The 26,616-nt window shown below is 39.7% G+C and overlaps 1 protein-coding gene across 1 annotated transcript; it reads right to left on the bottom strand.

Moving 5' to 3' along the window:
- Positions 1–7,519: 7,519 nt before the first annotated feature.
- C9H11orf58 (chromosome 9 C11orf58 homolog) lies at positions 7,520–24,940 on the bottom strand. The gene is made up of 5 exons (XM_031015783.3): positions 24,528–24,940; positions 18,717–18,800; positions 15,253–15,313; positions 10,513–10,622; positions 7,520–8,544 (listed from the first exon to the last, which is right to left on the bottom strand). The coding sequence occupies exons 1-5, from the start codon at positions 24,588–24,590 to the stop codon at positions 8,311–8,313; spliced, it is 552 nt and encodes a 183-aa protein (XP_030871643.1). The 5' UTR covers positions 24,591–24,940; the 3' UTR covers positions 7,520–8,310.
- Positions 24,941–26,616: the final 1,676 nt, after the last annotated feature.

The following is a 26,616-nucleotide window of genomic DNA, read 5'->3' as shown; positions in this document are numbered from 1 at the left end:
GCAGGGAAAGTGGGTGGGTCACAAAATTATTTCTGGCTCAGAACCACAAGCTTAAGGATAATACTCCAGACAGGAAAGGCCCACATGAACAGTTCTACTTGGAACTTAATATCAAGAAATATTCTGCTTAATGAATAAAAGAAAGCACATCACTAGTTTAACCAGAGACATGGGTTATTCTGAATTGTGTGTTTTCCTTTGGCTTCAGCTGTTTGCAAGCTTCAAGCTGAGTTTCAAGTTTACTACATTAGCTATGTGGGCCTCAGTTTTCTGGATAGATCTTTTATTTCTAATATATTAATTCTTGTGGAAATGGCTTCATGTGGTTTGAAGAGCTTGTCAGGGAAAATTGCCATATGAAACTTCAGCCTTAGGAGGGCCAACATCACTCTTGTTGCCCAGGCTGGAATGCAATGAATGGCACAATCTCGGCTCACTGCAACCTCCGTCTCCCAGGTTCAAGTGATTCTCCTGCCTCAGCCTCCCAAATAGCTGGGATTACAGGCATGTACCACCACACCCGGCTAATTTCATATCTTTAGTAGAGACGGGGTTTCTCCATGTTGGCCAGGCTGGCCTCGAACCCATGACCTCAAGTGATCCAGCCACCTCGGTCTCCCAAAGTGCTAGGATTACAGGCATGAGCCACCACGCCCGACCCTTGAAGCAGTTTTGAGAGCAATGAACAGCAGTTGTGGGAGTTGGAGAGAGCAGGAAAGGCGCTGTTCAGTAATGGTGGTGGGCATACCTTTCGAGGAACATACAGGAGGTATTGCTTGGGTTTTTCCTGTGTCAGAAATAATGGTGAGGATGCTTTCTGAGAGTAGGGTGGAAAGCTGAAGTTTAGAAATCAAGCCAGTGGGGATTCAAGCTATAGTAATTTGGGTGTTAAAGTTAATATGTACTTCTAGTTTAGAGACAGAATAATGAAGTCATTTCTTCTCTTGGAAATCACTCAAAAGCAACAGAGAATGAGAAACAGAAGTGCAAACTCCAGCTTCAACAAAACTAGGAGACATCTCAAACTCCTAATTCTAAAATAGGTGAAAGAATTGAAAAGGTAGTGAATATAAAGTGAGAATACAGGAGGATGGCCGCTTCTGCAGGGTCTGAGTGAGCTAACTGGAGTGTCTTCCTTAAGTGAAGTGATTTGTAGGACCAGTCTGTCAGAGTGGCAAGGACAAAAAGAGACCTGGCATTCTGACAGCCCTATAATGCCTGATTTTCACTGTCAGGGTTACAGTGGTTCCCACAACCCTGAATCATGAAAGAAATTTCTGCTAGCTTGACCACTCTCCAACATGAAAATCCACAAATAACTGGGAAGAATCTCATTTAAAGATGAGTCATCAGTTTTCCCCATCTAGGTATATAGCAATTCCTTCCTAAAAAGGAGTTTAAAAAAAAAAAGAACAAATAAAAAACGATTTACTTATTTATTTATTTATTTTGAGATGGAGTCTTTTGCTCTGTCGCCAGGCTGGAGTGCAGTGGTGCGATCTCGGCTCACTGCAACGTCCACCTCCCAGGTTCGAGCGATTCCCCTGCCTCAGCCTCCCATGTAGCTGGGACTACAGGCATGCGCCACCATGCCCGGCTAATTTTAGTAGAGACGGTGTTTCACCATGTTGGCCAGGATGGTCTTGATCTCCTGATCTCGTGATCCACCCGCCTCGGCCTCCCAAAGTGCTGCAATTACAGGCGTGAGCCATCACGCCCAGCCAAAACTTATTTTTTTAAGAGATAGGGCCTCACTCTGTTTCCCAGGCTGGAGTACAGTGGTGCATTCATAGTTCACTGCAGCCTCAAACTCCTGGGCTCAAGTGATCCTCCCACCTCAGCTTCCTGAATAGCTGGGACTACAGGCATGCACCATCACACCCAGCCAAGAGTTCATTCGTGACTCCTCTCTTACATAATACATTCAACCTTTAAGCAAATACTGTTGGCTCTACCTTCAAAATATATCCAGAATCTACTTCTCACCACTCCCATTACCACCCTAGTCCAAGCCCTTGGGCTCACCTAGAATATTGCCATAATCTAATTTTCACAGTTGGCTTCCCAAGTTTTTTTTTTTTAATTAGTGTGACATGATCTAATATTGCTTAAGCTGCAATATTAGATCATGTCACACTAATTAAAAAAATCTGCAAGTTCTTCTCATTCTCCTCAGAATAAAACTCAAAGTTCATATCATGGCTTTAATGATCTTAATTCCTGCTATCTCTTTGAACTCATAACCCTCTGCTGACCCTAGCTTATTTTCATTACATCTCTTAACCCTGTTTTAATATTTAGCACCATCTCACATATATATGAGATATATATATAAATATATATATATATATATATTTACACATGGTGGCTCATACCTGTAATCCCAGCACTTTGGGAGACTGAGGCGGATGGATCATGACATCAGGAGATCAAGACCATCCTGGCCAACATGGTGAAACCCTATCTCTACTAAAAGCTGAGATGGTGTATATATATATAATATATACATTATATATATATTATATATTATATAACATATATTATATATAATACATATATAATAGATATAACACGTTATATATATTATATATATAACGTGTGTGTGTTTGTGTGTGTATATATATATATATATATATATATATATATATGTAAAATGTTTATTGTGTCTCCCCTCCACTAGAGTCTAAGCTTTATTAAAGCAGGGTCTGATTTTGTTTGCTGTTGTACTCCCAGTGCCTAAGACTGCCTGGCACATAGCAGGTGCTCAATAAATACTTGCAGTTGATCAGACAATTAAAAAAACAAAAGCTAGCACAAGCTCTGTATAAGGATATAATAGAGAGAAAAATAAATGGCAGATGAAAAACACTCTCTAGAAAAATACTGCTTCAAAATATTTGAAAATTATGATGAAATATTTTACAATGACCTTAATATCTTAATTAAAGATTCATCTCTACAAGAACATACATCTGAAATAGAAGATAAGGCCAGGCACAGTGGTTCATGCCTGTAATCTCAGCACTTTGGGAGGCCGAGGCAGGCAGATCACTTGAGGCCAGGAGTTTGAGACCAGCCTGGCCAACATGGAGAAACCCCATCTCTACTAATAATACAAAAATTAGCCGGGTGTGGTGGCATGCGCCTGTAATCCCAGCCACTTGGGAGGCTGAAGCAGGAGAGTCACTTGCACCTGGGAGGCAGAGGTTGCAGTGACCCAAGATGGTGCCACTGCCCTCCAGCCTGAGTGACAAGAGTGAAACTGTGTCTCGAAAAGAAAAAAGGAAGATACAATGAAATGACAAAGAGTGAAATGTGAGCTGGCAGAACTCAGGAAATCAAAAATAACCGCAAAAATGAAAGTGGGAATGATGGGGTATACAGTGTTTGAATCATGATAAGGGAAATAAGGAAGAGGAATTATAAAGAAAAATAACAGAGATAGGAAATGACACATGCACATAACTGGAGTTCCTAAAGTAGAAAATGTCCATCCATTTTCTATTTTTATAGATGAAAGCACTGAGAAACTTTGCTCACATGATAAAAAGTCAATAATAGGTTTTAGGAATGTCAATCTTCTGAACTCTTAGGCCAAAAATCATAGTGATCTTGCATCAAAATTTATTTTTAATAAATTAGCTGACAATTCACTTGTCTGCTAGTTTCACTGAGGGCATCTGACGGATGACAGAAACCATCTGACTTGCAAAGGGAGTCATTCAGGCCTCAACATAAACATGAATGTTTCAAATTGTCCCTTTGTTTGGACCCATGAAATATTTTATTCCCTGGGACAATTAAACACAGTAGGTCTGGCATGGCTGAGAGGTATTGCCTTTCCTCTAGTGGGAGAAAGGCTGTGAAATAAGAGGTAGTTGTCTTAAGGCAGATCAATTTAGGAACAAATACATATGGATGTACAGGATTGGGAAATTATCTACCGAACCCCTTCATGTACTAAGCACATACATCCTATTGGTTAACAATGCTAAGTACTGCTAACAGGTCAAGGGAAGAATTTACAAGTACTTATGTTTTAGGAAAATGTCAATAATTGATTTGATTAAAGTTTTCAGTGCTCTTGTGTCTAGGGTGGGTAGGAGCCACACTGGAGTGGATTGAGGAGGGAGGGGATGGAAGTAAGAAATAGAGGCAGTAATAGAAAAGTTACTAAAATTAGATATAGATGAGAGAATTACACCAAACATAGGTGGTACTTAGCAGCAACTTGCTTAAAAAGATATGAAATACTTGAACAAATGCCAAAAGAAAAGGGTCACAGATTAAGGGGGAGGTTGAAGACTCAAGGGAAGATAATAAGCACTACATTCACAAGGTTTAAAAGATTCAACAGTAGGCTGGGTGTGGTGGTTCACACCTGTAATCCCAACATTTTGGGAGGCTGAGGCAGGAGGATTGCTTGAGACCAGGAGTTCAAGACCAGCCTGGGCAACATAGCCAGTCTCTACAAATTAACTAAAAAATTAGCCAGATGTGGTGGCATACACCTGTGGTCCCAGCTACTCAGGAGGCTGAGGTGGGAGGGGCTTGAGCCCGTTGAAGTTAAAGCTGCAGTGAGCCATGACCATGATCATACCGCTGAACTCCAGCTTGGGTGACAGAGCAGGACCCCGTCTCGGGGCGGCAGAGGGGGTGGTGGGAACCAGGAGCCAGTACTTATTGATCACTTATCTATGCACTAAGCTTTTTGCTCATTTTACCTAAGTCTCACAATAACCATGCAAGGGGGTTACTGTTACTATCCTCATTTTACTTACCCAGAAAGGAGACCCAGAGAGATCAACTTATGCTCAAGGTCACCGAGTTTAGCCCTGTGGTAGAGTTGGGATGTCACAACCTAGAGCACAGAATCTTGTCCGTGGCTGTGGATTTAGTAAGTGAAGTTCAGGGAGTTTGTGCCTGAAGGTCTCTATTTTTATGTAAGATAGAAGGCAAGGACATGTTAAGAGTGAAGGAAAAAAAGAGGGTAACAAGTTTCAGAGTATAAGTTTTACATAGTAAGAATGGAGAACCGACTAGAGAAAATAAGGGTAATGGGCAGTGCTGAGGTCAGTTAAAACCAATTTTTACTAATACGGATTTATACATTTGGTGATCTTTCTCCAGAAATAACTGGTGAGGGTAGGAGGGCTTGGATACATCTAGGGCTGGGAATTTTCCAGGAAGTCGTTTGGGTTAACAATCATGATACTGAATTGATTGATAGATCAGGAAGCCTAGATAGGACTTACGAGGTGGAAACAGACTACGCCCTAACACAGAGCAGGTATAAAGGAGGAGGAGTTGGTTAGAAGTGAATACTTTTATTGAGTGATTTTAGAAGTTGTTTTCGGATATTCCAAGTATTTAGGATGTGGCTGTGGTGGAAACAAGTAATGGAACCAAAGCCCTGTGTGTAAGTAAGTAGTCACTGAAGCTAACCAGGTAGCTGAAATTTATTTCCCCCAAATTTACTGAAAGAATGTGACCTTTGTGCTCTCAAACTATGGTTCAGGCACTCCAGAATTTTTTTCTGTACCTTCAATTCTCTCAGATTTAAAAAATTATACTAGAGAAGAGGACCTTTGCCTATGAATACAAACAACATTGCAATCTGCATCTGCGAACATTCTTTTCAATAGACGGTTAGGTTATGGATACAAGTAAACACTTGGATATAAGGCAAACATTTAAAAGTGCATTTCAGGTATTAAGTTATGAATGATATGGAAAAGTTGCCACTAAACTTTCCACTGAATAGTGTTTCACAGCACAAAAATAATCTATTTTCCTGATACTTTTTTAGTATGGATACCAAGACAGCATGACATCAGTTGTCTAATTTTTTTCCAATTTGATTTAAAAAACCCGCATGTTCAGGCTTAAAAGATAGCATTATGTTTAATGGGTGCTAGGAAACCAGGCCACATGGACCAACAGACCTAAATTTACTCTAACCCTGAATTTTGTTAACACCCAATACATGAATTAATTGAAATCTGGATTTCTCTATACGGAGATGAAGAAAGTCTTCTAGTGTAGTTATTTTAAAACAAGTTGCTCCTATTTCCTTATCAGAAACAAGACCATATCAACAACCCAACATTTAAATAATGAACTGAAAATACTTTTAAAAACCATAAAACTCATTTCTATCCCATTCTTAAGTAAAAATCAATCTTCACTTTCTACTTAGTTATAAGCAATCCCACAGACATTTGAAAATCAGTGGGCAAACTAAAATTGTTGAATAAAGCCAAACTTTTTCAAACCAAGTATTTGTTAAATGTCATATGTATTGTCTACTATCAAGTGATTCAATATTTTACTATAGAGGGTAGCATCTATTTTTCAAAAATGTGAGAAATTAAAAAAATAACAAGGCAACAACTTTGGGGTCTGATACATGAAATAAATATACTGCAAGATAGAGTCTATCAACCAGAAATCACCTGTTCTACTTGTTAAATTTCTCTAACACATTCTAAATTTTTTTTTTTTTTTTTGAGACGGAGTTTTGCTCTTGTTGCCCAGGCTGGAGTGCAATGGGGTGATCTTGGCTCACTGCAGCCTCCGCTTCCTGGGTTCCAGTGATTCTCCTGCCTCAGCCTCCTGAGTAGCTGGGATTACAGGCATGCACCACCACGCCCAGCTAATTCTGTATTTTTAGTAGAGATGGGGTTTCTCCATGTTGGTCAGGCTGGTCTCAAACTCCTGACTTCAGGTGATCCAGCCACCTCGGCCTCCCAAAGTGCTGGGATTATAGGTGTGAGCCACCGCACATGGCAACACGTTCTACATTTCAAAGTGACATAAGAATAATTTTTAAAAATTCCAACACTCCAAGGCTGGGCGTGGTGGCTCATGCCTGTAATCCCAGCACTTTGGGAGGCCAAGGCGGGTGGATCATGAGGTCAGGAGATCGAGACGATCCTGGCTAACACCATGAAACCCCATCTCTACTAAAAATACAAAAAATTAGCCAGGAGTAGTGGCACATGACTGTAGTCCCAACTACTTGGGAGGCTGAGGCAGGAGCATCGCTTGAACCTGGGAGGCAGAGGTTGCAGTTAGCTGAGATTGCGCCACTGCACTCCAGCCTGGGCGACAGAATGAGACTCCGTCTCAAAAAAAAAAAAAAAAAATCCAACACTCCAAATACATCCTTTAAGTATGTAGATGTATAATAGCTCAGCTCACAAACAGGTGTGACTAAAGCCTTTGAACTTGTTACTTATAAACATTAAGAATTTGGACCCCATTATCCAAAGATCCATTTACTAGCTCATAATGCAATTTCTGTTAATCAGCTATACAAATCAACCACCTAATAGCAGTCAGATGATTCTAATCTCACACCAACAGAAACAGCAATAAAATTAGAAAGTAATACTTTTTAGTAATTAATCAATAAAATAGCACTGGGATAAAATGAAGAGAATTTCTTGTTTCAGCTTCTTATCAGTAAGCCTGTTCCTCATTTGTAGATAATGAGGATAAAGGTATCACAGCCAAATATGGGAAACTGCTCTTTATTTAGACCTTTGGGACAAAATTAACTTTGGTCACATATTACTTAAAAAAAAAAAATCCAGTTTTACATATTTCTAAATAGATAGAACTAAATGATCAGAGAATTTCTTCTGTAAAAATTGGCCAAATTTTATCAAAAATCTAACATACGATACAATCCAAATTATAAAAAGACTACTTTGGATCATAATATTCCAAATGTATGACAGTTATAACTCCATCTTAACAAGTGTGAAAAGTACTTGCTCTCATGTTGCTTTGGTCCAAAAGAGTAGAGCTAACTCAGTAACAGGAAACTAAGTACCCAATCTTTTGTCAAAATTAATTTAGATTGTGACTGGCAGCAGAAATATCCATAATGAACAGCTCTACTATAACAAAGAATAATTAAAGAATACTTTTTGTGAACATATCACAGTATCAAATACATTTTTATAAGAGAAAAATATGAAGGAAATGATAAAATAGCTATCACAAACAAAAAGAAGCATTTCCCTCATAAGGTGAATTAGAGGGTTGATGATGCTAATATGAAAGGAAGTTGAGTACTGTATTTATTTCTTATTTTATACAACTCTTACTCTTTACAAAAATGGTTATAGTCATGCCCATAAAAGTGTAACCCATGGCATTTGAAAGCAAACACTCTTTGTAATTATTTAAAAGGGCCTTTTTAAAAATTATAATACAAAGGTCTGTGCTCTATAAGCAGTCCTCCACTGTGCATTATAACAATAAGGCTTACTTTTAATACAAAGACTAAGCGTTTGGGAGTTATGAACCACTGGATTTAACAAACATCATTTTATAATTGCTTTTTGCATCTTTTTTGTTTTTGGGATCCTCCACTTCATCAGGGTGCTCAGCAGCTTGGAGTTCTTCAGCAGATTCTTCTTTCTCTGACTCTGAATCGCTTTCAGAATCATCTGGACTTTCAGGATCAGGTGAATCATCATCGTCATCATCATCATCTCCAGCCACATCACCTTCTCCATCATGGTCTTCTACCTAAAACATCAATCAACAGGCTCTTTTAAAAATAAACATTAGCCCATACAAAATCTGAGAAAGACAGTAAGTTCTGTCGGTCTTAGAAACACTCTACTTTGTAGCCATTAGAACAACAGCTTTAAGACTTGAGTAGAATTTTAAGAAAGAGCTCTGTCTGGCTGGGCCCAGTGGCTCATACCTGTGGCTGGGATTCCAGCTACTCAAGAGGCTGAGAGGCAGGGGGATTGCTTGAGGCCCAAAGTTTGAGACCAGCCTGGGCAACATAGTGAGACCCTGTCTCTTAAAAAAAAAAAAAAAAAAAAAAAAAAAAAAGGGAGAGAGAGAGAGAGAGAAACTAAAAAAAAAGAAAAAAGAAAAAAATTAGCCAGGCATGGTGGTGTGTGCCTGTAGTTCTAGCTACTCAGGAGGCTGAGGTGGGAGGATTGCTTGAGCCTAGGAGTTCAAGGCTGTAGTGAGCTATGATCATGCCACTACATTCCAGCCTGTGTGACAGAGCAAGACTCCATTTCTTAAAAGACAAAAGAAAACAAGAGGGGAGGTGCTCTGAAGACCACACACCTATCTCCCCTCCCCTAGTTTGAAAACCATGGTATTATATTTTCCTGAAAGAAACAATTTTTTAAATTAATAAGGCATGTTAACCACTGACCTTTATGTAGAAATCAGTTATCAATGTTTTGCACATTGTATTACTTTGGAGTAAACAGTAGTCACATATAAATTCATAATATAAAAAGAGATCACTTAGGAAACAACTGAAAAAAAAATAAAAAAGCTCTCCTAAACCATTGTTTTAAACTTAAATGAAATATTTTACTTAACTTGTGAGCATGTTGTTGTTCACGCCTATTAAAAATGTGCCCTGGCCGGACATGGTGGCTCACACCTGTAGTTCCAGCACTTTGGGAGGCGGAAAGATCACTTGAACCCAGGAGTTTTGAGACCAGCCTGGGCAACATAGCAAAACTCCGTCTCTACAAAAAATACAAAAATTAGCTAGGCATGGTGGTGCAGGCCTATATCCCAGGTTCTCAGGAGGCTAAGGTGGCAGTGAGACTGTGCCACTATACTCCAGCCTGGGTGACAGAGTGAGAACGTGTCTCAAAAAAGGGGGAAAGAAAGGTGCTCTAATGATTAAGCAGAATTTTCATTTTTAGAAAACACACTTTCAAATCCTTAGAAACAGGCCAGGTGAGGCTGGACATGGTGGCTCAAGCCTGTAATCCTAGCACTTTGGGAGGCTGAGGTGGGTGGATTGCCTGAGCTCAGTAGTTCAAGGCCAGCCTGGGCAACATGGTGAAACCCTATCTCTACTGAAATACAAAAAATTAGCCTGGTGTGGAGCCATGCACCTGTAATCCCAGCTACTCGGGAGGCTGAGGCAGAATTGCTTGAACCCGGGAGGTGGAAGTTGCAGTGAGCTGAGATGGAGCCACTGCACCCCAGCCTGGGGCAACAGAGAGAGACTGTCTCCAAAAGAAAAATAAAAGGCCGGGTATGGTGGCTCACACCTGTAATACCAGCACTTTGGGAGCCCAAGGTGGGTGGGATCACCTGAGGTCAGGAGTTTGAGGCCAGCCTGGTTACATGGTGAAACCCCATCTCTACAAAAATTGGCTGGGCATGATGGCAGGCGCCTGTAATCCCAGCTACTCAGGAGGCTGAGGCAGAAGAATCACTTGAACCCGGGAGGTGGAAGACATCACACCACTGCACTCCAGCCTGGTGACAGAGTGAGACTGCATCTCAAAAAAAAAGGAAAAAACAACCCCACACAAAATCCTTAGAAACATCTCTCCTGATTATCTACAAGACCAGTAGGGCATATACAAAATTGTTTTTAAGATAACTACATACAGAAAGCTTTCTACATGGGATTCTTGATTGCTAGGGTAATCTAACAGCAATAAATGGTACCAAATTGAAAACTAATTATCTTCCCAATGAAAATAAGTTAATTACTACCTCACTGAAGCCAAGTCCACAGTGTCGCCGATATCTTCCTGATAATTTACTGTCCATACTTTGCTGATATTGAGACTCCAGTTCTTCATTAATTTTCTTGTCTTCTTCCCCTGCATGTCCAGGATACTTTAGTTATGTTTCAGTCAAATTAATAATTTACACAAAAACCCATAATACAGATGCTATTATACTCAGGGCTGATTTATCTAATTGTGACTAATTTTACTATGAATTTTGAGAATTTATGCCATAGGTGGTTACCTAATAGAAAATAAAATGCCTGATGTTGAGATAGCATCAATATTTATTACTAAGCACTTTGGGTATTAAATGTTTTAGCTTACTTATAATAAGTAGATGTTATCCTGAAAGTTTTTTTTCTAGTCACCTAATAAAAACTCCCTAACAAACAGAATTATCTATCTTAGAACAAAAACAGTGAAAAAAGCTAGGCACTTCTGTTCAGCAAATGGCTAAATAAAATGGTCATGTACTGACTCTTCTTTATGCCTTTCTTTGCTTATCAAGTTTATCAGAGCAACTTAAAAGTTTAAAGCAGCAGTTTCCAACCTTTTTGGCACCAGGCACCAGTTTTGTGGAAAACAATTTTTCCATGGAGGGGGGTGGTGGTGGTTTTGAGATGATTCAAGTGTATTACATTTATTGTTTACTTTATTATTATCACATCGTAATATATAATGAAATAATTGTACAACTCACCATAATGTAGAAGCAGTGGGAGCCCTGAGCTTGTTTTCCCTGCAACTAGACGGTCCCATCTAGGGGTGATGGGAGACAGTGACACCCTAAGTGTGTTGCTTATGTCCAGTCTACTCTGTAATCTTGTTTGGCTGCTGTCACTACAGAAAACCCTGTTTCACAAAGACAGGAGGTTGGAAATGGAAGCAGGCTTTCCAGTGCTTTCGTGGCAATCTCAGGATATTCCACTTTGTCTTTAATCCAGAATGTATGGAGATGTGAAGTTGTCTCAAACATACTTTTAAGGGCAACGTCATTTGTGATCTTAAGCAGCTGATCCTCTTCTAGCATGAACAAAGTCGATTCACCTGGCTTATTCATAAATGGGTTGTGAATCCATTCCTTCCCAGTTCGGGGCTCTTTCGTGGCTGGAAAACAATACTCAAACTCTTTGAAGGCTGAGATAGGTGATCATGTGCCAGCTGGGAGAAAAAAGGTCCTGGCTCAGTCTCTTTTAAAATCTCTGCTAATGTTTGAAACATGTCAAAAAATCCCAATGTTCACTTGTGGCCCCCATAATACCAGTCTGGCTTTGAATGCAGCCACTCTGTCTGCCAACTTGAACACAGTTTTGTTCTCCCCTGAGGTGACAGATTGAATATGTCACACAAGTAAGCAAGTTTTTTTTTTTTTCCGAGACAGCGTCTCGCTCTCTTGCCCAGGCTGGAGTGCAGTGGCATGATCTCGGCTCATTGCAACCTCTGCCTTCCAGGCTCAAGTGATTCTCATGCCTCAGCCTCCCGAGTAGCCGGGATTATAGGCATGTGCCACCATGCCTAGCTAATTTTTGTATTTTTTAGTAAAGACGAGGTTTCTCCCCTTTGGCCAGACTGGTCTCAAACTCCTGGCCTCGAGTGATCTGCCTGCCTTGGCCTCCCAAAAGTGTTGTAATTACAGGCGTGACCCACCATGCCTGGCCAAGTAAGCAAGTTTTGTGACCCAATTCTGTGTCAATGAAATGTGCTGCCAGTGGTGACTTTTTCTAAAATGAAATCTCTGGAGCAGCTACTGTAACTGAAAAACAGTGGCCAGTGATCTACCTTTAGGAAGCCATCTCTCTTCTGTGTATAAGAGAAGACGTGTGCTCTGTGTCTATCTTCTCACAGAGCTACATGAACAGATGTGAATTAAGGGCATGTACTTTAATGTGGTTGAAAATTTTAAGCACATCCTACAAAATGGTAAGTTCAGGTGGCATTTTTCAACTAGCCAGCATCTCTACAGATGACACAGTACACAGACTCACATTCAGAAGCAAGCTCTTTGACCTGAGTAGTGAAACCAGAAAGCCGTTCAGTCATGGCAGCTGCTCCATCCCTGCATATATCGATACAAAATGACCAATTCAGTTTTCCTGATATGTATTTAAAGACTTGAATAGTTCTGCAGCTGCGGTGTTGGTTGAAAGCAAAAGTGCACATAATATATCCTCATGCACATCCTCCTGAAAAATGTATCACACAAAAACAAGCATTGTTGCCTTGCTGTCAACACTGGTAGACTCATTAACCTGGATTGCGTACCACAGTGACTCATTAATTCTAACAACTGTGCCTCATATCCTCTATTAATTCATCTAGTTATGGTGCTAGCCAGAAGAGGAACATTGTGCCACCTTTTGAACTGCAGGCTCTCCTAAGAGTTCACAACAGATGTCCTTAGCAGCAGGCAGGATCAACTCTTCACCAGTAGTAAAGGCCTTCTTAGCTTTAGCAATGTGATTAGCCACTGAGAATGATGCTCTCACTGCAGACACATTTGATGAAGTGGTGGCCTTCAATAATTACTTCTGTTCTTTGCGTTCACGATTTTTTCTTTTGAAAAACTCCAAAGGCTTGTCTTTTAATGCAGGGTGTTTGGTCTCCATGTGGTGAAGCACTTTTAAAGGTTTCATGGCTTTTCTGGATAGCTGGTCATCACATATTAGACAAAGCAGGTTTGGAGAATGTGAATCACCTATTGCAATGAACCTACAATTTAACTAGGACTCGATATTTTCTTTTAAATGCCACTTTCTCTTTGTTGGCAGTATTAGAGTCTTCTGCTCTCTCATCATTGGGTCTTTCCCCCTTTTCAAAGAAGCTCTCCAAGGACGTTTGTTTTTTTACTCATTTTGGCTAGGGTTAGCTTGTGGGCTTACCAAAACTGTGACTGAAACAAATGCACAGTGCAGGAAAGAGACATGGATGGAAGTGGTAAATAAGTAATGGGCAGGCCACATGCAGATTAAATAAATGTCAGATTCTGACTTAAAACCTGCCACTAGATGCAGCTTGTTACTTGCCACTCACTGAGAGGGTTTTGATATGAGTCTGCAAGCAGTTGATTGATTACGGTCTCTGTGCAGTCAAGCCTCTCTGCTAATGTTAATCTGTTTTTGCAGCCACTCCCCATTACCACCTCAGCTCCAATTCAGATCATCAGGCATTAGATTCTCATAAGGAGGCACAACCTAGATCCCTGGCTTGCACAATTGACAATAGGGTTCATGCTCCTATGAGAATTTAATGCTGCCAATGATCTGATAGGATGCGGAGCTCAGGTGGCCATACAAGCCATTGGGAGCAGCTGTAAATACTGATAAAGCTTCTCTGGCTTGCGTGCCACTCACCTCCTGCTATGTGGTCCAGTTTCCAACAGGCCAGGGATGGGTACCGGGGATTGGGAGCTCCTGCTTTAAAGCTCTCAGTTTTAAAAGAGTAAATGTGGCAGTTGAAATATTTTTCCATTCTGCAAAGTTCAGGAATTGTTTTTTGCCTTATGTAGCAATACAAATCAATTTGAAGTAATTGTTTAACACTAGAAAAATAAAAGATCTATGAATTTCTAAAATGTGCTACATATGCTGTGTTAGCATAATTTAAACAACTTAAAGTTTTGTTAAACATAATCTAGGTCAATGTGTCTTTTATTAATATGTGCCTTTTATTACTAATGTCCAAGATTAGGGTCAGTTTTAAATAGGCAAAAATTTCACTTTTCAGCACACCAAATACCCAAATTCATTTTCAGTTTTTATTTAAAAATGTTTTTCCCTAAAATTATTTTAAAAGCTTATTTCTTTAGGCCCTGCAACTAGTTTATATTCTTCAAAGATTTTTAAGACAAAATTTAGTGAATACACAAAACCAAATGCCAACTATGACATTATATGCTAATATACAAAGAACAAAAATTCAGTACACACCAGAGTTAACAAGTTGAGGCATAAAACCTCACTACAATTAAAATATATGTTCTGAATCAGTAAAAATGGAGACAGAAAAAGGTTAGTTTCTTGGTTAGAATATCATAATGACATATACTCTCTCATCGTTTAAAAATCAAAGTACATGATAATTGATACTTTATATATGTAACATGTTTACCTATTATACATTTCTAATTTTTTTTTTTGGAGACAGAGTTGCACTCTGTCACTCAGGCTGGAGTGCAATGGTGCTGTCTTGGCTCACTGCAACCTCCCCCTCTCTGGTTCAGGCAATTATCGTGCCTCAGCCTCCCAAGCAGCTGGGATTACAGGTGTGAGCCACCACACCTGGCTAATTTTTTTTTTTTTTTTTTTAAGTAGAGACACGGTTTTGCCATGTTGACCAGGCTGGTGATTTGCCTCAAGTGATCGGCCCACCTCAGCCTCCCAAAATGCTGGGATTACAAGCATAAGCCAAGGTGCCCAGCATTTTTTTCTCTCCTTTTTTTTTTAAATTTAAGAGATGAGGTCTTGCTCTGTAGCCCAGGCTGGAATGCAGTGGTGCAATCATAGCTTCATTGCAGCCTCAAACTCCTGGGCTTAAGTGATCCTCCCACTTTAACCTCCCAAATAACCGGGATTACAGGCATTAAGCCACTGCACCCAGCTCTAATTCTAATATTTTAATAATTTACACAATTACATGCCAAAGTAGAATATCCTGAAACATGAACACATACTTCATATTCTGAATTTAGCACTTCCATTTTAATTACACTTTACTTTCTTACCGGTTCGGAAGTGAGATGTTGATTTGTGATCTCCTATAACAAGACGACCAGTATGTTCTTTCTATAAGAAGGTTGAAAATGTATTAGCATTTGAGACCACTAATTTAACCTTATTGGGTATCTACTATGTGCTGAAAACTATTCTAGGCTTCTGGGACACAGTGAAGACAAAAGATTAAATTAGAATCTCTGCCTTTAAGGACCTTACATTCTAGCAAGGGTAGGAATGGGGAAGGGAGACAGGCAAACGTAATCACTATTTATACTACGTTAGAAGGTAGTAAGTGTGATTAAAACAAAACAGACCTGAGTAAGGAGTAGAGCAGGTTGGAATTTTAAATAAGATGAATAGATAACTAGAAAATTGAGTCAATCTAAACATTTTCTTTCCTAAAGGCCAGTTAAATGAGTTGCTTTAACTTCCCACGTGCTCTTTCTGCTGCCTCAAGTATATCTCATGGAGAGAAAGCAAATGAGATTTAGCCAGACAAAAATGAAATAATTAAAACTTATAATGTATCATATAAAGTGATAGATCTTATTACAGTATATCACAATCATTAGCTATCTCTTTACTATTTGACAATAAACTACTAATCTCAACTTGTCAAAAAGAACAATTTAAAACAATCATGTACTCTAAACATAAAAATACATCTGATTCAATATTACCAACTGATTAAACTGCATAATTACTCTCAATTTAATCAGTCCAATCCACTCTTTATGGTTCATATTTAGTTTCATGAGTGCTCATTAAAACACCATGTGAAGGTGAGAATAAATGTGACTTTGGAAAGCAATCTTAACCTATCATCTGTGAAGATACAGTAACCTTCCTATTGTGAAAAAATGGCAGATAGTCTCCATACACAAAAATGATACTACTGAAAAACTTCAAGCGTTAATGCTCATTGCTTTATGTGCCATTAACACATAAGCAAATCAATAATTCAGTGTGTTACTTGTTTAGGTTGCAAAACTGACAGCCATTAACAAGATTTTAATATAACAGCATCAAGTTATTCCAGGATGATGATAGTACTGCACTGATCTATTCCTATGTTCTTAGCTGGTTCTTCCTGTGACCAATAAAATATTCATGATAGCTGGCTAGGATTACAAATATACTTTGTGGCCACAAAATGGAATACCTCTAAACACCCCATATGAAGACCAAAGCTACAATCTTGGCCTCACAAAGAATTTAATCTATGGGCCAGGCGCAGTGGCTCATGCCTGTAATCCCAGCACTTTGGGAGGCAAAGGAGGGTGGATCACGAGGTCAGGAGTTCAAATGGTGAAGCCCTGTCTCTACTAAAAATACAAAAATTAGCCAGTCATGGTGGCAGGTGCCTGTAATCCCAGCTACTCGGGAGGCTGAGGCAGAGAACTGCTTGAACCTGGGAGGCAGAGGTTGCAGTGAGACTGTCTCAAAACAACAACAACAAAAAAAAGAGAATTTAATCTATGCTGAACAACCTATTTACTAGTTAGTCAACTTCCATATATTTTATATTAGGATGTTCTTCCTAAGTACTTGAATAAGTTTCATTCTACTAAGTTGAATATGGCCCCTAAACTAACACTTACCTTACATACCCTTAACAAATCTTTTAAGTCCTCACTTAATTTTCAATGATAGGTTCTTGGAAACTTCGATTTTAACTGATTTTAGTTGAAACAACCTATAATGAAAACAATTTTCCTCCTTATCAGTGTTACAGTGAAACAACTTTATTGTCAGTTTGCCAAAAGTTAGTTTCCAAGAACCACAAGGGATGTTAAGTGAGGACTTAATATATTTGCATGAAACAAGAGAAATTGCAGACTATTTTCTATGACAAATTACAAATTGGGAAATCTCGATTAATGAGATATTATACAAATGCTTTATTTAAATAGGTCTCAGTGTTTTACATGACCTCTTCCTATCCCCAAACCCACTGTTGTAGTCTGGCTAACTCCTTCTCATCCTTTGAGATTCAGATCGATTCTGTTTTGGGGAAGCTTTCTTGCACTGCTAAACCAGAGTTAGCTGCCCTCTGTGATTCCACAGCACTATGTGCATGGCTTTCTCACAGCAATTACAATTCTGTATTGCTATTATCTGGTTTCCTCCATTACATAATAGCTTCAAACATGTATTATTGATCTATATGACCACCCAGGATCCAGCACAGTAGTAGGTAGTCTGTAATTGTTGGGAAAATGAATGAATGTATTCCCATGTGCATAACAAAACAAAGAGCAGAATTTCATTTTAATGTGCTTAAAAAAAGAGAAAAAAAGCTTTCCTATTTCTTTTCAATTTAGTTTGTAGGAAGTCTGTTAGGACAATGTTAGGAAAATAAATTTACTTGCTTACAAAAAATAAGTATCTAGAGATCCCTGTATAAACTGCTAGGATAAAGAAAGGTTTTTACAATAGATATTTTCCTGGCCCTTGTTTTATATAGTTGACCCTGAACATAGGATTAAACTGTGTGGATCCACTTATACTTGAATTTACTTCTGCCTCTGCCACTCCCAGACAGTAAGACAACCCCTCCTTTTCAGCCCACTCAACATGAAGACTATGAGGATGAAGACCTTTATGATGATCCACTTCCAATTAATGAAGAGTCAATTATTTTCTCTTCCTTATAATTTTCTTGATAACATTTCCTTTTCTTTATTGTAAGAATACAGGATATAATACATGTAACACCCAAAATATGTGTTAACTGATAATTACGTTATCAGTAAGACTTCCAGTCAACAGTAGGCTATTAGTAAAGTTGTTGGGGAGTCGAAAGTTATATGCAAACTTCTGACTGCCTGCAGAACCAGCACCCCTAACCCCCACATTGCTCAAGGGTCAACTGTACCTTCTATTAACGTTAACCAAACTGACAGGCATTTCAAAGTATCTTGAACATTTTTAAAATTAAGGTTTTCTTTCCCCCTGGTGTTCTACACATTCAGAGAAACTTCTCTATCTAGTAACAAACTATAGAAATAATCTCTGAAAGTGTAGTCTTAAAATTAGGTTTTTGATAAAGGATATTCCTCTGGTTACTACTTCAAGGGCTGGAGGGAGCTATAAAATATGACAGCCTTTTCACTTTGGCCAGAGGTTCCCACAAGATAACCTACCCAGAAGAAATATCTTCTATCAAACCACTGGGCCAACATATGGCAAATCATAAACTTTGACATCTCTTTTCTCCTATACAGCCTCCTTGAACCAAATTTTTCTCTGTACAGTCTTCAAACTATACGGACAGAGAATCCTAGAAGTGGCTCAAAAATAATATAAATTTTATGTGCTTGGTTAGGCCACATGTATTTCCCAAAGCCAAAAGAAATCACACAGAACAGGAAAATGGAATCCAAGTATATTCAGTCCTTCTTACTTAGCATACACAAAAATGGCAATATTTTCACAGAAAAGGTAAAAATGCACACCATCTGATGCTTACCTTTCCTGCACCCATAAGTCTCAAGAACTTTTGTTTTCTCTCTTCATTACCCAAGTCTGCTGCCTCCCAATTGCTAGATCCCAGCTAGAAAAAAAATTGGTTGATTAAATTTTTTTGCATAAAAATAAGTATTACGAAATCTAAAGTCTACCTGTAACTCTCAAGCTTTTTTCCCCTGTCATTTGTAACTAAAAACAGCGTTAATTTTTCTTGCTTAGGAAGTTAAGCATATTCATCACATTCAAATTTACTCCTTTTCTATTACCTCACAACAGAATCCTTTAGTTCTTCTACAGCCAGAGCTGAGTCTCAAAAGTTTGCCTCTATCAGCGTCACCTAGAGGGCTTGTTAAAACAGACCGCAGGGCTACAGCCCCAGAGATTCAGCGGGTCTGGAGTGGAGCTCTACGATTTGAATTTCAACAAATTCTTAAATGATTGCTGATGCTATTTATCTGGGGACCACACTTTGAGACCCACTGCCTCGCAGGGTCCTAGAGCACCTAGTACTCTGAACTTAGATGGCAGCCACAGTTGTTAGGTGAAGTTAAAAATTCTGCCTTTATCAGTGAGCTAACTTTTAAGAGAGAAAATTTTAACTTTTCAGTTGCCTTTTTTTTAGCAGTTCTAGTTACTTGTTAGGATTGAGATGTCATTACTTTTATTCTTTCTTAAAAGTCTTCCAAAGAACAAAGAGAAAACTTATTTTTTAAAAGAACAGACTAAAACTCATGCTATCTTGCAATTATCAAATGAGCCCACTGAACTCTTATAAATCTAAGAAATATGATGGAATCCTAGTGAGCGTATTTTTTCCCTACATTTTGAAACAAATGTAAAAACTGTTATTTTTTAATAGTTCATTATTTATAATTCATTATTCTCAACTATGCTAAAAATAACTAAATAGTTTTTAAGATATTAGTTTTCTCACTGTATTGTCCAAAGTATTTCATCATCATCTTTCAAGACATCATACCTGTTGTCTACTTTTAGCTTTCACTGAACACAGATGGGAATTCACAATTTTTCATTTTCCATTCATAATGGCAAAGAGAAAAAACTGACAGAAGGCATTAACCATTATTAGACGAAGAAGGTGAATGCAAAATGAAAGGCAGTCGTATTCTAGACTAATCATGATGATAAAATTAACTGCAAAAATCTCAGACTATGAGTTTTTGGATGAGGAAATATTAGAAGGCTTTTCTCCCACCCAAGAATTGACAAGAAAAAGAAAAAAAAGACAAACAAGAAATGTACTCTCACTGGGAGAGTCATCAGCAGGAAGGACTTCATCTTGCAATATTTCACAGTAAGAGCCAGGATCATCCCATTTTCTAAAAGGAGGTGTGACTGTTTTATCTCATCTTTTACAATGTTTATGCATCAAAGTTTACTTGATTTGGATGCAAATGGACAAAGGGTGAAGGCAGATGTGTACACAAGGTGACTGAAAGGAAAATGAAATAAAAATATTCACTGAATTTATCATTCTAATTAAGTTTATAATCTAAAAATAAAAATGTTTTGCAATTATGGAGCAAGGATGACAAATCCTTCTTCAACACAAAATTGTAAGCAATAGGTTTCAAAAATTCCTCAAGTATTGTATTTTGATGGTGCAAATGCGAGACAGGTTTGAACTTCAAGGGTCCCTTATAAGTGGATTTTTTTCAACCAAATGCAGATCCATCCCAAGTATATGGAAGGCTGATTTTTCCTATTCTCAGGTTCCACAGGGTTGGCTGCAGAACTTGAGTATGCAAGATTTGCCAAAGAGTTGGGTGGGTGCTGGAACCAATTCCCCACATTTAGCATAATGAAGGATGACTATATTTACATCAAAATCAGGAAAACAAAGAATATAAATTTCGGTTTGCTATTGTTAAATTCACATTAAAATTCCTAATAAAGTTGTTTTGCACTATCTCCCATTATTATTTCTAAAAATTATTTGTAAAAGACTAAAAGAATATTTAAAAAAACACTATTTCCCCTGGGCATATGAGAGTTAAAGCATTTGTACCAACCTGGACCCATTTGCACTTCTAAATTCTCATTAGTGGAAGGGCTTATATGCTCTCATAATTTTGGTTCCCTAAGTTCCAAATCTCTACTTTTTTCCATGTGACCCCCCTCATATATTTTTATGGGCCATTTAGTTCTTAACTATTTCTGGCTCAATATAGTTAAAGTAATGGTGAAGCTTCAGTTCTGACAATCACTAAATCACTTGCTCTGTAAGCCAGGATCTGACATTTAACTTAATTTTAACTCCTTATCTATAAAGAGATGCCTTTTTAAAAGACTGTCTTAAGACACTGAGGCACAGAGAGGCTAAGTGACTTCCTTTGATCCTCTGACCATCCTGTGTTTTTTCCACATCATACTGTCCATGATCAAATGAGACAGATGAAAGTGGTCTATGAACTAGTTATAAAAATGTATAGAAGTTAAAAAATTGTGTAAAAACCAACTTTCTTGATTCTGCTTCTATTAAAAAACATTTTCAGTGTTTATATAAATAACTGTCATCTACAACTTCTAATCCCAATGTTTTAAGGAAATAACATTAAGTCCTGCCAGTTCTTCTTTTCAAAGACCTTAAAGCAGCACTCCAGGACCAGACTGGCATCAGGGACCAGTTTCGTGGAAGACAGTTTTTCCACTGAGAGGGAGGATGTGATGGTTTCAGGATGATTCAAGTGCATTACATTTATTGGGCACTTTATTTCTATTATTACTACACTGTAATGTATAATGAAATAATTATACAACTCACCATAATGTAGACTCAATGGAAGCTTTGAGCTTGTTTTCCTAAAACTAGACAGTCCCATCTGGGGGTAATGGGAGACAGTGACAGATCATCTGGCATTAGATTCTTATAAGGAGTGTGCAACCTAGATCACTCGCATGTGCAGTTCACACCAGGGTTCACGCTCCTATAAGAATCAAATGCCAACAGGAGGCAGAGCTCAGGTGGTAATGCAAGCCAAGGGGAGTGGCTGTAAATACAGATGAAGCTTTGCTGGCTGGCCCACAGCTCACGTCCTGCTGTGCAGCCTGGTTCTGTGGCCCAGGGGTTGGAGAGCCCTGCCTTAAAGTACAACAGTGAGTACTTGCCCAAATGCTGCATTCTGAAAAGCACGTGGGTGCACTATACATTTTAAGAGAGTTCCTTAGCAGTTACTAAAATTTACCTCCCCACTCTTCCCACTTCCTATAAGATAGCTTTCATTTCTCCACTCCAAGCCAATGAAACTACTTTTAAGTTGTTTTCATCCTTAATACCCTTTACTACAGAACTGCAATCAATTTACCTCCTCAATACATACCCTGGTGACTCTTAGAATTTACTCCTACATTGTTAGCGTTTTTCTAGAGTTGTATTGTGATTTAGTATCTACTTTTAATATTAAAAAAATGTTTTGTTACCTCAATTAGATGTGAGGTCAATGGGCATAAGAAAACTTCAATGATCTCTCATATACCGTGGATGCTCATTAGAAACTGTTTCCCAACTATATATTATAGCTAGATTTTTTTTTTTTTTTTTTTTTTTTAAACAGAGTCTCGCTCTGTCGCCCAGGCTGGAGTGCAGTGGCGCCATTTTGGCTCACTGCAAGCTCCGCCTCCCGGGTTCACGCCATTCTCCTGCCTCAGCCCCCCTAGTAGCCGGGACTACAGGCGCCCGCTACCACGCCCGGCTAATTTTTTTGTATTTTTTTAGTAGAGGCGGGGTTTCACTGTGTTAGCCAGGATGCTTTGGATCTCCTGACCTCGTGATCCGCCTGCCTTGGCCTCCCAAAGTGTTGGGATTACAGGAGTGAGCCACCGCGCCCGGCCTGCTAGTTTTTTTTTTCTGCAACAGCTTGGAGGTATTTTAATGAATGCATTACTTAAGGTTAAAAATTTTTTTTTTTTAAGTACTGGCTGGGCGAGGTGGCTCACACCTGTAATTCCAGCACTTTGGGAGGCTGAGGTGGGCAGATCGCTTGGGTCTAGTAGTTGGAGACCAGCCTGGGCAATGTGGCAAAATCTGGTCTCTACTAAAAATACAAAAAATTAGTCGGGTGTAATGGTGCACACCTGTAGTCCGAGCTACTGTAGTGGTGGTGGGGGAAGAGGGGGTTGAAGCAGGAGGATCACCTGAGCCAGGGAGGTGGAGGCTGCAGGGAGCACTGATCGTGCCACTGCACTCCAGCCTGGGCGACAGAGACCCTGTCTCACCTGTCTCAAAACAAAAACAAAACCCAGGTACTTAAAGATACGCTTATATGATTGGGAAAGGTCTTAAAGGCAGTCTAGTTTAAACCGATCTCTTCCGAAGCTGTAAACTTAATGACTTAATCCCTTTAACTTTGTTAAATTTCATATCACCTGGAGTTTTCTGTCACGCTAAAAGATATTTCCAAACAGGTGTCTGACATCCTAGCAATCAAGTCACATTTAAAGATCAGGAGGAAAACAATGTAACAGCTTTTTAAGTGGCAGCCAGGTTACTCAAAAGTGTGGATCAATTCCTGACAAAACCTGAATTACCATATTAACAAGATCTAAAAGCCAGTAGCAGAAATAACAGAGAGCAAGAATAAACTTCTCTAGGTGCTCATTCATCCCCAAATCTTTACTGATTGCTAATCTTTCTGCAGAGCTGAAGTCGATTCCTTTAAAGACCCTTAATATTCCGGTCCTCGCCCCACCTCCCATCAGAGGGGTAGGTTTTAACATTATCTCATTTGCTACAAAGTAGTATTCAGTGGGCTTTTAAAATTTTATGAAGAGCATTGAAATGCACTATCGAAAAATTTAAAGCTCTGTGTATTCAGAAATTGACAGTACTTTAAACAAAACCGAAAAAAACCTAGATATCCCTTCATCTTCCTTAAAGATGACCTCTCCGCGCCCTCTCCAACAATTTTCCCCATCAACGTTGCCAAGACACTTATCCATTGTATGAAGGACCTAGTTTTACGTTTACTGGTTACCTACCGTTTCCATGACACTGCGCTAGGAGCTAGGACAAATATACAAAAAGGCCTAAAATAAGCATCATATTTCTCTCCGAATTCCCAACACCCGGCACTGCAGTAAATATTTAACGGGTTACTTCAAGGGATAAACCGTTTGCTATTAAAACTTATGAGGTGAGGGCTGGGGAAGGGAACGGCATTTGATGGGGAGACGAGGTAAGAAGAACGAGGTATTAATATCCGACATCAAAATGGGCTTCTAGGTCTCAACGTCTTAGACCTCACCACCAGAGCCAGTACCAAATTACACCCGTGGCACAATTTTCGGCTCAATACTGTTCTCGGTTTACCCTTACTAGTGCAGCTAAAGTTAACTCTCAAGAGCACATTGTAAAAATCATCCAGGCAGGAAAAATCTGTACAAATGTGCACGAACATTTCGACATTGTCACGGGAACATTTAGAACCCAAAACAGGGAGAGTCTTGCCGTCTCTATCCTGAGTACAAAGGCCCGAGAAAGCACTCTCATCGGCCCCCCAAAACGCACGTACGAAATCCCTTGACTAAGCTCTTTCACTCCTCGACCCTCTCAGAATTTCCTTCCTCAATCCCCCTTCCTACGCAGGTCTCCGGCTCTCAGCGTGTGGGCCTCTTCAAACCTTCTGAACCTCATAAAGATTAAGGGAGACATTTCCCACTCATTCTTCTGGTTTCTTCCCTGGGCTCTCCCGCTGCAGGCCACCTCAGGCGCGTCCTCCTCCAACCACCCTTCCCGGCCTACTCCAGCCTTTAGTAGGCCTCAACCCTCAGCCACTCCGCCATTATTATTTACATCGTCGTCTGGGGAGGCTGAACGCTTCACCCCATGCGGGTGAGACTCTCTGGCAGCACTCATCCTTGCGGGGATCCCGACGAAAAATGCCGAACCCTCTCGCCGCTCTCCCCAGCCGCAAAACCAGCAGCTTGCAATCCGCCACGGGCCCAAGCAGCGCCACTCCAGAACGCAGAGCCCCTCCGGGCCTTCTCTGCCACAGTCGTCACCGTTGCGGCCCCTCGCCGCCCCGGGGCACTTTGGGAGTTGTAGTTTTCTGATTCATTGCATACTGGCCCGAATAAAAAAGATGTGCCCGTGACTAAAACTACAATTCCCAGGAAGCCCCGAGGCTCAATTCGCGCTGTGTGGCGGGAGTGCCCTCAGAGGCCCCGCCTTCGGCTGGTGGAGGGAGCGTTCCCGCGGATGGGTATGGCGGTGAGCGTTGGCCGAGAGCTTTGTCGCCACAGGAGGAGGCTTAGAGGGGTTTTTGCCTTACACCGTGCAACGCTGCCCTACTGGCAAATGTATCATCGTAGCTAGGCACCTATGTTTAAATGTAATGTTTGAGGCTGACTGAATCCTCACGAATACCCTCCACCCAGGACAAAAACCTTAACCAAAAATGGCTTCTACCATTTCCACCCTGGTGTTCTCTATTGCGCGCAGGGGATTTCTAGGTGGTCGGTGATGCTGCTTTCTAAATGTTTTCATGAATATTTCGCTGTTTTCCCATACAGAAATGAGTTCAGTATGTTGTTAAATGTTGGCTAATTGGCGGTTATTGAAAACAGGGATTTAGCTGAGGGAAATCTGTTAAGTTTTCATATGGCTTTGTGTGAGGTGGGAGTGCTCCTCACTGACCTCGCTGTGGATGTCTGGACACCGTACAGTAGGGGCCTTCACCAAGCAAAGTCCATCCCTGCCACAAAAGCCTCTATTTTTTTTCTTTTTTAAAAAAAGTAATTATTGAGGTTAAATTCACATATAAAATTAACAATTTTTTAAAAAGTGTACAATCCACTGTCACTTAGTACATTCACAGTCGTGTGCAGCTGTCACCTCTGATTCCAAGAAGTTTCACCACTCCAAAAGGAACCCCAATGCCCGTTAGCAATCCCTCCCCATTTCTCGCTCTCTCTCCAGATTCAAGTGATCACTCCTCTACTCAAAAAGCCCTGCATTTAAAGCTATTTATTGTTCAGATACTGGAAACTATCTCCTACTTTATCAAGGTGTCTGAATTTGTAACCAGGTCTGAACTTAACTTTCTGTCAGAATCCTTGTCCTTAATAATTCTGAAGCTTTCTCACCTTGAATACAAATGTGATTTTTTTTTTTTTTTTTTAAGCAAAAATTAGGCCTGGCGCCATGGCTCAGGCCTGTAATCCCAGCATTTTGGGAGGCTGAGGCGGGTGGATCACGAGGTCAGGGGTTCGAGACCAGCCTGATCAACATGGTGAAACCACGTCTCTACTAAAAATACAAAAATTAGCCTGGCATGATGGCACATGCCTCTAATCCCAGCTACTCGGGAGGCTGAGGCAGGAGAATCGCTTGAACCCCGGAGGCGGAGGTTTCAGCGACCCAAGATGGCGCCACTGCACTCCAGCCTGGGTGACAGAACGAGACTCGGTCTCTAAATAAATAAATAAATAAATAAATAATAAGTGGTATGGATAATACATATCTGCTGTTTCGGAACTGAGAGCAGTCTGTGAAACAATGCTTAGCTATTAGCTTTTGAACTCAGCAATTGCTCTAGTTTCACTGCCTGTGTACAAATATTACTTGCCTAGATTTCAGATCCTCACTGAACCATTCATAGAACTGTGACCAGTGGAAGGTAGTTTTTAAATTTATGCAGTCATAGATTCAAATTCTCCCTTATTTTGGATGCAGAAAAATAGCATAATAGTAAGTACTATAATAGAAATAGAGATGTCAGGGTTACATTTTATAAGTATAACCAAACAAAGAACATCTTAATGGTTCTGTGGTAAGAATAAATCATAAAAGAGGAGGAGAGTAAACCCAAGAGAAAAAAAAAAACATTGTTTTAGGAAGTGGTTGATTGCTTTTTGCTAGAATTAAAATATTTTCACTACTA

This window comes from Gorilla gorilla, chromosome 9 (assembly GCF_029281585.2).
Source record: "Gorilla gorilla gorilla isolate KB3781 chromosome 9, NHGRI_mGorGor1-v2.1_pri, whole genome shotgun sequence".
NCBI lineage: Eukaryota > Metazoa > Chordata > Mammalia > Primates > Hominidae > Gorilla > Gorilla gorilla.
Note: the sequence above shows the minus strand (reverse complement) of the source record. Positions and strands in the feature narration are given on the sequence as shown.

Bases quoted from the DNA above. Each gene is read 5' to 3' on its own strand.
- C9H11orf58 (XM_031015783.3), bottom strand. From the start codon at position 24,590: ATGAGTGCTGCCAGAGAGTCTCACCCGCATGGGGTGAAGCGTTCAGCC. The intron at 15,314-18,716 runs GTAAGCATCAGA...ACCTTCTTATAG, and splicing joins GACTTATGGGTGCAGGAAAG to AAAGAACATACTGGTCGTCT. The intron at 10,623-15,252 runs GTAAGAAAGTAA...CTGGACATGCAG, and splicing joins AACATCTCACTTCCGAACCG to GGGAAGAAGACAAGAAAATT.